The sequence below is a fragment of the Musa acuminata genome, chromosome BXJ3-2, assembly GCF_036884655.1.
Source record: "Musa acuminata AAA Group cultivar baxijiao chromosome BXJ3-2, Cavendish_Baxijiao_AAA, whole genome shotgun sequence".
Classification (NCBI taxonomy): domain Eukaryota; kingdom Viridiplantae; phylum Streptophyta; class Magnoliopsida; order Zingiberales; family Musaceae; genus Musa; species Musa acuminata.
Window position 1 is genome coordinate 2921255 of NC_088350.1, and position 11702 is coordinate 2932956.

General features: G+C 41.4%; 1 protein-coding gene across 1 annotated transcript; it reads right to left on the reverse strand.

Annotated features, from left to right (window-relative positions):
- Positions 1–833: 833 nt before the first annotated feature.
- On the reverse strand, positions 834–2803 carry LOC135631305 (probable glycerol-3-phosphate acyltransferase 2). The gene is made up of 2 exons (XM_065138864.1): positions 2108–2803; positions 834–1839 (listed from the first exon to the last, which is right to left on the reverse strand). Exons 1-2 carry the CDS (start codon positions 2786–2788, stop codon positions 964–966), a joined length of 1557 nt encoding a protein of 518 aa, XP_064994936.1. The 5' UTR covers positions 2789–2803; the 3' UTR covers positions 834–963.
- Between the last annotated feature and the right edge of the window lie 8899 nt (positions 2804–11702).

Here is an 11702-nt window from a genome sequence, read left to right on the forward strand (position 1 = left end):
CATTATCCCTCCACCATCATGTAATATTCTTTGATAAATTAAAACTATTTAAATATTTTATTATATTTTTGTATCTCTTTATTTCTACTATTTATCTCATCTAATCTAATCGTAATATATAGGATCACCTAATCGTAGCATATAAATTGCTTTATAATAGTTTATTCCATCTTAAATAATTTTTTAATTTTATTTTCGATCAATATATTATCCATATTTGCTTTAAGGAAAATATATGCGCAATTATATTTTCTAGTTTACGTCACCTTCTGCATATATGCGAAAGAAACGGATGAAATATCCACGGTGATTTGGAACCAAAGTGAGGAGTTCTCGTTTTTTTTTTCTGGTGTTGTAGTACACATCGAGGACTAATGATCCAACTTTTCTGAGGCAGACGAAGACAAAGTCAATCGTGAACTTATCTCTCTCATTACTATTGATTTATCGACTCTAGAAATTTGCACAAGAGGGTGTCAGAGACACATGTTGATTATATACATGGAGAATTATAGATGTGTCTCATCTATGGCTTCATCCACCCATTTGCCTTTTGTTCTTTATAGCATATTGATGTGTACAATTAATGGCTCTCTGACACTTCTAAAGCTATTAACTGATTTCTGATAGCATAATAATTAGCTATAGATTATTGTTATATTTTATATTCTTTTATTATATTAAATGACACTCATATATGGATTTCTGAGACCTTTCGGATATCTTTATAAAAATAATAAAAATATATGTTAATCAGATAAAATCCATGCATTTTCTATCATCTTTGTCCTCACCACATAACAAAACCCTCTTGTGTTATCTTATCATTATGACTTGGTATTCTGCAGTGGTCTCAGAACAAGGAATGAATCCAACCATCTTTCTCTGATATAGACTCTAAACAACTGTATTTCTTGAAGCAACAGAAGAAAAGATCTATAATCCACTGATTTTGGTATGAGTTTATGAAGTGTGTTTTGTTTTGGAGTTCACAATCCCTTCGTTTCCTGCAAGCATCATATACTTGTCTTTCCTTGTCAGCGTGGTGCACTGGAAACCCAAAGCACTTGCGATCTCACGCTGAACAAGGTTGGCCACCTCGTACCTGCTGTTGCTGCTGCAGCTCCCCGTCGGTATGCTCCGCAGGAACTCCACGTCGTACTCCGGCCATGGGTTCATGAGGAAGTAGAAGGAATCCAATACCTTGAGCCCGCTCGCCGTCGTGCCGTGGAACATGCCCACCCTGGTGGCCACAGCCACCGGCACTACCTCGTCGGTCAGCTCCATAAACAGTGGGCTGAACCTTAGCAGATAGGGTTCCCTGCACGTCGTCCCCTCGGGACACACCACGAGGTCTCCCTGCCGCAGCAGCCTTTCCATCCTGCGCCGGTCTTCCTCTTTGCTTCTGGTGAGTCGCGCTGTTCTGATCGGCGACAAGGTTTCCGATATGGGGCTGATGCTGTAGGTCACGGCGCCGACGTGCTTGTTGAGCGCCCCTGAGATGTAGACCGGATCGAGGAGTGTCCTGTGGTTGCAGACGAAGAGCTTGTATTTGCCGCCGTCATCGGTCGTTGTGGGAGGAGGGCTCAGGAGCCTGTTGGTCATTCCTGTGGCGGCTCCGATGGGTAACGAGATCTCGAAGGGCAAGAACACGAAGACGATGGATCGAAAGATGCTGAGGGAGATGCCGAAAGGGAGCCATAGGAACATGGCTAGCGTGGCCATGGGCGTCGGCCTGAAGGCCATTCTGCCGTCATGGAACACGAGGGGCTTTGGGTATCGCTCTCTCGGTAAGGCATGCCAGTTCCTCTTCTCGGCTTCAGTTGCCACGTGAACTGCCTGCACTCAGAAGGATAGCGCATGACCAAAGATGTATTATAAGAGCTTCTAATTAGATTTGCATTTGCACTTGCTATCAACATGAGAGACGAGAGATTATAAATTCTAATATTTAATATATATTTTTAGTTTTGAATTATCTTCTCTATTATCACTTTATAATTTCTTGAGATCCATCCTCTTTTCCAAAGATTCTCCAACACAAAGAACACTTAGTCTTACATATTATTACATCATATTTACTTCGCAAGGTACAGATAAAACTCGCCTTGCAATAAGAGAAAAGTTGGTGCTGAGGAGAGTTGATGCAGCTTCCAAACCCAAGAACGCCTCCATCCAACTCTTCTTCACCAAATATCTTCTCCAAGCTCTCCACGTTGCTCTCGTCCTCCATCAGCCCAGTGTAATAACCACCAAACACCTTCAACTCCCTTCCCACCACCACCTCCACCTCCAAGTACTCCTTGAGGAACACTTCCACCATGACTCTCGGCATGTTACTGACGCAGACCTTCTTCCTTGCCTTTCTCAAGATCTCAAACGCTTCCAACCCCACATCCTCTAACAAGTACTTGGGGAGGACTGCTCTCCCTGCCCTGAATTCCTCCTCCTTGATCCCCAAGAAGGACACTAAGACCATGACTTGGAGGGCCACCTCTTGGCTTAAGCAACACAGCAATGGGTATAGAAGCAGAAGTAGGAGGCCTCTTAAGACGCATCCTACTTCTAAGGCCACAAGCATGAAGTAAGGGAAGGTGGGCGATGACCTCAAGAGGCCTCCCCCCACATCTAACACTAGGGTTTTGCTGTGAAGGTGGTGGCGCAAAGAGACATTATTCTTTTCTAGCTTTAGGTGGTCTTTTCTGTGGAGAGATAGTAAGCTGGCGAGCTGACGGCTCAGAGAAAGGTAGAAGAAGAGCAAAGACTTAGAGAAGGCCTTTGAAGCCATTTGGATGATTCTTCTTCCAAAGAACGGGGACTAGCTTCTTTGTAGGCAAAATCCCCATTTATAGAGGATCGATAGCTCCATGAGTATTTTGAATAGAGAGAGGTTCCTAAAGGATTGACTTGGCCAACTAGGTGAAGGGGACATGTGCAAGCAAGAGTTGACCTGTTCTATGTCTCAATTTGTGTAAAACGAAGCAGTTGGGCCAACTTTAAAGCTAATTTTTCCTGATGTCTATTTTCAATATCGCCGACAGAGAACTATTCTTCGTTACAGGCGACAAACATCCTTAAACATAAGCTTTTCTTCAGTATTTGAGTTATTAAGCGTTCATGGATGTATAGACCTCAACATATCCTCTACATAAACAAGAGTTCTTTTGTCTTCTAACCATCTTAGCTAGAATCTATAAATACATAAACAAGTTTGGGTAATACTCCCCTTTTCATCCATAAATAAAGTCAAAGAAGAGCCATCACATTCTCCTAATGTAACAACACAGAACTACGTTCCTTCGTACGAGATTAATTGAATAGAATGATGGATTGGTTGCGAAAGAAATCTTACATAGAATGAAATCTTAGCCAATGTGTGCAAATATATACATGTGTACATACAAGTGACTTGGTCAGATTTGGACTCCTGTGACTGTGATGGGGTCAACCGTGTTTGTTCTCGATCAGCAGCCGACGTGCCATCGTTCGTCACCATAAGTCAAATAGCAAATATTACGATCGCGGTGACAGGATCTAATACCAGTTTAGCGTGATTGTGTACACGGGCTGGTCCCCACGCTGTTGAGGCGTTGGTTGACCGACCTCGCAATAGTTCGTTGGACCTGAGCCACGCACGTGACACACATTTGCGACAGCATCCTTCCGACGCGGCAACGTCTCAAGTCACGACTCCGAAGTGCCGTCCGTCGAGCATTGTGTCGTGACTTAAGCTACGATGTGATGCAATTCTCTCTTGATGTACTGCGATAGGACTCTTAAATGGAGGACAAATTGTGTCGGGTCTTTGTATATGGTATAATTCTCCCATTGAATTGGTTGCAACCTTGATTGGGATTCTTCCCATGTCTAGAATCAACGAGTTGGTGTGTATGCTGGGATGGAGAGTGAAAAGTTAAGGTCTATTTTAGCTATGTGATTTAAACCTTTTAAATCCCTATGATTTATTTATGTCTAAAATAATTCTTATATTTTTAAAAATATATAAGTTTTTTTCATCAAGTCTGAGTTAACAGACGTTAGAGTTTATTTATGTTGACTCATAATAAATTATAACATATATAATTAAATTTTTTTTTTAAAATCTTCTAATGTCTCTTCGTGAGTGTGCTTCATCCTCGTCATCTTCTGCTGGCCTTGCCAAGAGAGGTGGAGCTGCTTGAGGAGGAAGAACTGTGTCGGGGATGATGAGATAAAGGGGAAGAAGGATGTGCTAGATGACGATCCTGAGGCGGAACCTAGCGAGATCCGACAGCCTTGACCCAGCGCTCAACGAATTGGTTCTTAATTGGGATGGTGGCTACTTCGTATAGACTGTTCGTGGTGGTGGAGGACAAGTGCGCATGGGAGTCACAGATGAGCGTCGAACCGATGCCTCCTCATTTGGCAACATGCAAGGAGTGTGAGGCAGCATGGGTGGACGGTTGTCTCCTAAGTTTCCACTAGTGCGTCCATGATGCGGTTACCTTCCGCTTCCGCTTGTTAGTAGGGCCTATTTAGCGATTGTTTAAGAAACGGGTAGTTGAAAGCTTCTTAGATGGCTGTTGAATAGGTCCCATCAACGAGTGAAAGTGGAAGGTAACCGCATCATGGATGCACTAGTGGAAACTCGAGAGATGGTCCTTTGCCCGCGCTTCCTCGCATACCGCCAGACAAGGAGGCGCTGCTTCGGCGTTCGTCCACGACTCCCATGTGCACCTATCCTTCACCACCGCGAATGGTCTGTATGAGGTGGTTGTTGGGAAATCTAGGGGTGACATCACATGCACAGCGGAAGAACATAAAACAAAATTCCCAAATTTTCCAAAGATATATTTGTCGTCGTGCGAAGATTGGTGTGCAAGATCGTATATCCCTAAATCCCTGCAGATCTCTAGGAGAGGGTGAAGGAGGTCAAGCGTCCTCTATAGCGATGATCAACATAGCAAGGCTACAACGATTCTCCTCAAAACTCCAAGCCTGCTATTTGAGGAGGAGAAGGAAGGAGAATAGGAGATGAAAACCGAGAGAGGCTCTAGCTTATGGACCATTAGTTCCCTCCTATATATAAAGGTCCCCTGTCAACTTAACCCTAATGGATCCTACCCTATTGGGTATTGGATCTCCATCAAACTATCCAAGCCTATTAGATTAGTGGATCTCTATCCAATAATCTCTCATTGGCTCTTATTAGATCTCATCCATAGGATCCAATAATTTAGGGACTTATTGGATATCCAATAAGATAGGGGCTCCGATGGATATCTCATATCCGAACCTCTACTCATCGCAATGCCTACTATATGTGTGTGACCCTCTAGGCCCAATATCTAGCTAGTCGTGAGTCATACCTGTCAGAACTCCTTCTGACTCAATGAATTATTATCTCCATAATAATTCACTCGACTCATCAACTACGGACATACTAGACCACTACGCCATAGTCCTCAAACAATACAAGGGAATCTAATCCATTGGACTTATTTGTCCTCAATTACTATATACCTATAGTCCCTCATCCATCTAATATCCCAAAGATCATATACCAGGCATGGTATTGTCAGACCTGTATGGTTTTTACTCAAGTCTCGCTCTAATCGGATTCTCCCGGAGGACTCTTTCTCTCTCAATCTGAATAACCCTGGCTAGGGATTTATTTGAGCAAGAATATATGAGATATTTCTCTCATGACACCAAGACCAAATGATCCTCTATCGACACTCAGTAGTCCTCGTAAGGTTGGTTACCACTCCCAATGACCGGTTGTGCTAGATTTGGAACCTCCAAACCTATAAGTTCAGTATCAAAGAGTGGAGTACTCATACAGGACATCTTTGGTGTCTCAAGTCTAAGGACCAGATACACTATTGGGACTACGGAATTACTATCTAACAATAAGGCATCATCAACCATCCAACATTATATAAGCAGATCAAACAGTGAACTCATTCTCCAATGAGCACTTGTACTATATCCACAATGTCCCCACATGAGCAACTATGAGACTAGCTGCATCCATCATATGGATGTTGAATCTCAGATTTTGACGATGAAATAAATTGATGGATTAATTGATCTAATCCATATTATTGAGTTAAGTATGCAGGATTAACTACGATAGCTTGAAGACATAAAGCAAGTCTACTGGAGTCAAGTTTGATGGGTGTTCGAAAGTTCGAAGATTCGTTGGAGATGCTGGCGGAACCTGTTAGGATCGAGAGCACTAAGAGGGGGGGGGGTGAATTAGTGCAGCGGAAATCTTACAGCGATTAAAAACCAAAAGCTGCGTTCGTTCAATAAAAACTATTATGATGCAAAAGCTAATTCTCAGTTTGTATCTAAGTGCAGTTTGCGTCTAAGCGCAGATTGCGTCTAAGCGCAGTTTGCGTCTGAACACAGTTTGCGTCTGAACACAGTTTGCGTCTAAGCGCAGTTTTGCGTCTAAGCGCAGTTTACGTCTAAACTCAGATTTACGTCTAAACGCAGTTTTACGTCTAAACGTAGATTTACGTCTAAACGTAGTTTTACGTATAAACGCAGATTTACGTCTAAACTCAGATTTACGTCTAAATGTAGTTTTGCGTTTAAAAGCAGTTTTGAACCTGGAAAAGCGTTTTACGTAGAAAGCAATTTGCAGTTATAAATGGAGTCCGAATGTAAGCGTAAACTGCAGTGTGAAGATCGTACGAAAACACGATTTACGTTTGAATGCAGATTCTGAAAGAACAGCACTTAGAACTTGTTCGTGAAAGCGCAGAGAGCAGTAGTAATGGAGGAGGTTTGCAGTAATGATAAAGTGCTCAAAAATAAACGCAAACCAGAGATTTAGAGTGGTTCGGTCAGCCTTGACCTACTCCACTTTTGGCTTCCTCCACCGACGAGGTTGCCGACGTCAACTAGCTGCCTTCCTTCAATGGGCGAAGGCTAACTGCCCTTTTACAGTTTCTCTCCTTTTGACAGGCTCAGGAGACAACCTTTACAGATCCTTTCTCTCCTCTCTTTACAACTCAAGACTTGAAGAACAGAAGGAGGAGAACTTTAGGACTTTACACAAATTTGAGCTCTTAGAATCACTGAAAAGATCAAGAATTCGGTGTGGATCTGTATCTTTTCAGTGCTGAATGGGTGGGGTATTTATAGGCCCCAACCCAGTTCAAATTTGGAGCTCAAAACGATCAAATCGATCAAATCCCAGAATTCTGGGATCAGGCGGTTGCACCTCTTGACTGGAGAGGTGGCACCGCCTGGCAGAGCTCGAAGACTGAGCTCAGGCGATTGCTTCTCTCTGCCAGAGCTCGAAGACTGAGCTCGGTGATTGCATCACCTGGCAGAGCTCGAAGACTGAGCTTGGTGATTGCATCACCTGGCAGAGCTCGAAACTGAGCTCGGTGGTTGCATCACCTGGCAGAGCTCCAAACTGAGCTCAGGCTTATGCACCTCTCTGCCAGAGCTCGAAGACTGAGCTCGGTGATTGCATCACCTGGCAGGGCTCGAGACTGAGCTCAGGCTGATGCACCTCTCTGCCAGAGCTCGAAGACTGAGCTCGGTGGTTGCATCGCCTGGCAGAGCTCGAAACTTGAGCTCTGGCGGTGCTACCTCTTGGCAGAGGAGGTTGCACCGCCCAGTCTAGCTCGAAGACTGAGCTCTGGGCGGTTGCACCTCTCGGCTGGGGCGGTTGCACCTCCCAGCCTCGCAGCCCTGGCGGTTGCACCTCCTGGCTGGGGCGGTTGCACCTCCCAACCCCCACAGCCCAGGCGGTTGCACCTCCTGGCTGGGGCGGTTGCACCTCCTGGTGCAATCAGGGTCCGAATGGTTCACTCCATTCGGCCCACTTTGAATCTTTTCAGGGGCCCAATTGCCCCAAGATTAAGCTAATGGGATCACCTCCCATTTTCATGCTTAATCATCATGCTAACTACGATTAACTCTAAGACAACTTCTGCAGCTTTGCTCCGATGCGTCAATCGCTTCTTCCGGCGAGTTTCCGGCCAACTTCCGTCGATCAACCGATAACACTCGGTGATCCTTCTGCGGACATCCGGCATACTCCTGGACTTTGCGACGATCCACTTGGCGAGTTCCGACGAGCTTCGCTTGGCAAGCTTCTGGACTTCTCGGATCTGTCCTCGCTGAACCTCCGACGACCGTCCGAACTTCCGTCGAACTCTTGAACTCCCAACGTGATCATGATCTTGACTCCGGCGCAACACCTGCTGCTTGTCTTACTCTTATCGTAGTTAATCCTGCACACTTATCTCAACACTTAGATTAGATAACAAATGACAATTGACTTCATCATCAAAATCTGAGATTCAACAATCTCCCCCTTTTTGATGATGACAATCAATTGATAATGGAGTTATCCTTAACTCCCCCTGTCTATATGCCATAGTTGAGATAAGTCAACCTTGAATTCAAGACTAAGAATTCAAGTGACGTATTGATAAGTTAGATCAGTTAAACTTATCAATACTCCCATCATGATACCTATCATGATGTATCTCTTCAAGGATGATGTCAAAGCTTGACATTCATCATCATGTTTGTATTATAGTGTTTGTAACTGTTCATCATGTAAACATATAAAGCTACGAAGGACTTTTTACATGATGCACACATTTGAGATTTTCTAGCAAGTTTGCATTTACTTCACAAAATAGGATATCAAATCAAGATATGATGCAAACTATAGCACATGTTCACATATCTCTTGGTGATGCAAGGATGGCATAACATTGTTTATAGCATCATTCAAGTATTTGCAACTATGACATAGATATGATGATGGCAGTTCAGCTATGACATAGTGTTTATCAATTCATATGTTTCTCCCCCTTTGTCATCAACAAAAAGCATGATAGCATTATCAAGCATATAAAGGAAGTCATGACACATATATCTTTTTATTATTTTTGCTTGACGGAGGAAAGTCATTTTTCAAAGAGTTTTCATAAGAGTGTACAAGAACATCCCATTTTTAGCATACAAACCGAAAAATGAACTTCTTACATGCATCTGGTTAAAAATATTTGTCACATAATTTGCAACATGTTATTTGATCAAGCGTTTGTCAAGGTATGTAATAGTAATAACATCCGAAAAATAATTTTAACTAGTTAAAGTATTCGGACAATTCAACATTCCTAATTCTCTTCTTATGTAATCAAATTGTTCTTCACATAGGGGTTTTGTAAAAATGTCAGCTAGTTGATGTTTAGTATCAATGAATTCTATGGTTACGTCATGATTGGTGACATGATCTCGTATAAAGTGATGTCTAATATCAATATGTTTTGTTCTTGAGTGTTGTATAGGATTTTTGGTTAAGCATATTGCACTTGTGTTATCACATTTAATTGGAATATTTCTGAGATAAACTTTATAATCTTCTAAGGTATTTTTCATCCATACAACTTGTGCACAGCATGCACTTGCTGCAATATATTCAGCTTCGGTTGTTGATAGTGCAACTGAGTTTTGTTTCTTTGATGACCAGGAAACAAGGGCATGTCCTAAAAATTGACATGATCCTGATGTGCTTTTTCTATCTAATCTACACCCAGCAAAGTCAGCATCAGCAAAAGCAATTAACTCAAAATTTTCTGATTTTGGGTACCATAATCCTAGATTTGTGGTACCATTAAGATATCTAAATATTCTTTTAACTGCTTTGAGATGAGACATCTTAGGGTTTGATTGAAATCTAGCACAAAGTCCTACACTGAACATGATGTCTGGTCTGGTTGCAGTGAGGTAAAGTAAACTTCCTATCATACCCCTATAAGTTTTTTGATCAAAGCTTTCTCCACTTTCATCAATTTCTAATTTAGTGGAGGTGCACATAGGAGTGTTACTGGCCTTTGAGTTGTTCATATTAAACCTTTTTAATAAATTCATGGCATATTTAGCTTGACTAATAAAGATGCCATTGCTTAGTTGTTTGATTTGTAAACCTAAGAAGAATGTTAATTCTCCCATTAAGCTCATTTCGAATTCAAGACTCATAGTTTTACCAAACGATTCACAAAGAGATTCATTTGTAGAGCCAAAGATGATATCATCAACATAAATCTGAACAATGAGAAAATTATTTTCAAAATTTTTGATAAACAATGTAGTATCAACCTTGCCTTTTATGAAATTATTTTCAATGAGAAAAGAACTAAGTCTCTCATACCAAGCCCTTGGGGCTTGTTTTAAACCATAGAGAGCTTTAGTTAGTCTAAACACATGATTAGGGTAGCCATTATTTTCAAATCCAGGGGGTTGTTCAACATAAACTTCTTCGGAAATGAAACCATTTAGAAAAGCGCTTTTAACATCCATTTGAAATAACTTAAAATTATTGCAACTGGCGTAGGCAAGGAGCATCCTTATGGCTTCCAATCGAGCCACAGGTGCGAAGGTTTCTTCGTAATCGATACCTTCTTCTTGGTTGAAACCTTTGGCCACTAATCTAGCCTTGTTTCTAACCACGATACCATTTTCATCTTGCTTGTTTCTAAAGACCCATTTAGTACCAATAACTAAATGGTCATTTGGCCTAGGAACAAGCGTCCACACCTCATTTCTCTCAAATTGATTTAATTCATCTTGCATTGCGATAATCCATGAATCATCTTTCATGGCTTCATCAACACATTTGGGTTCAATTTGGGAGAGAAAGGCGGCGTTGGCACAAAAGTTTTTAAAAGAAGATCGTGTTTGAACCCCCTTTGATGTGTCTCCTAGGATTAGCTCCTTAGGATGAGCATCTATATACTTCCAATCCTTGGGTAAGGATATTTCGGAAGTGGATGCATCCAAGTTGCTAATTGGAGATGGGGTTTCGTTTAAATTCAAGGAATCAAAATCATCATCAAGATCATTTTTCTTAATTTCTGAAATCTCATTGAAAACAACATGGATGGATTCTTCAATAACTAAGGTTCTTTTATTGAAGATGCGAAAAGCTTTAGAAACCGAAGAATAACCAAGAAAGATTCCTTCATCAGATTTAGCATCGAATTTTCCTAAGTTATCCTTTTCATTCAAGATAAAACACTTACACCCAAAGACTTTGAAATATGAGACATTGGGTTTTTTGTTATTCCATAACTCATAAGGAGTTTTGGTGAGTAAGGGTCTTACTAGGACTCTATTTAAAATATAGCATGCAGTGTTTACAGCTTCGGCCCAAAAATATTTGGGTAGGCTATGTTCATTCAACATTGTTCTTGCCATTTCTTGTAAATTTCGATTTTTTCTTTCTACTACCCCATTTTGTTGAGGATTTCTTGGAGTAGAGAAATTATGGTTATATCCGTTGAGTTCACAGAATTCTTGGAAGTCATGGTTTTGAAATTCTCCACCATGATCACTTCTAATTGACGAAATCATAGATCCTTTTTCATTTTGAACAAGTTTACAAAACTTGGTAAAATATCTAAAGCATTCATTTTTCTGTTTTAAGAAGTAGGTCCATGTATATCTGCTATAGTCATCAATAATGACAAAGGCGTATTTGCTACCTCCTAGACTCGATGTAGAGATTGGTCCGAACAAGTCCATATGGATCAATTGTAAGGGCCTAGAGGTGCTTATTTGATTCTTAGCTTTGAAGCTACCCTTAATTTGCTTACCTAATTGGCAAGCATCGCATACATTATCTTTGATGAACTTGATATGAGGAATTCCTCTTGTTGAATCTCGTATTTTGATGATGA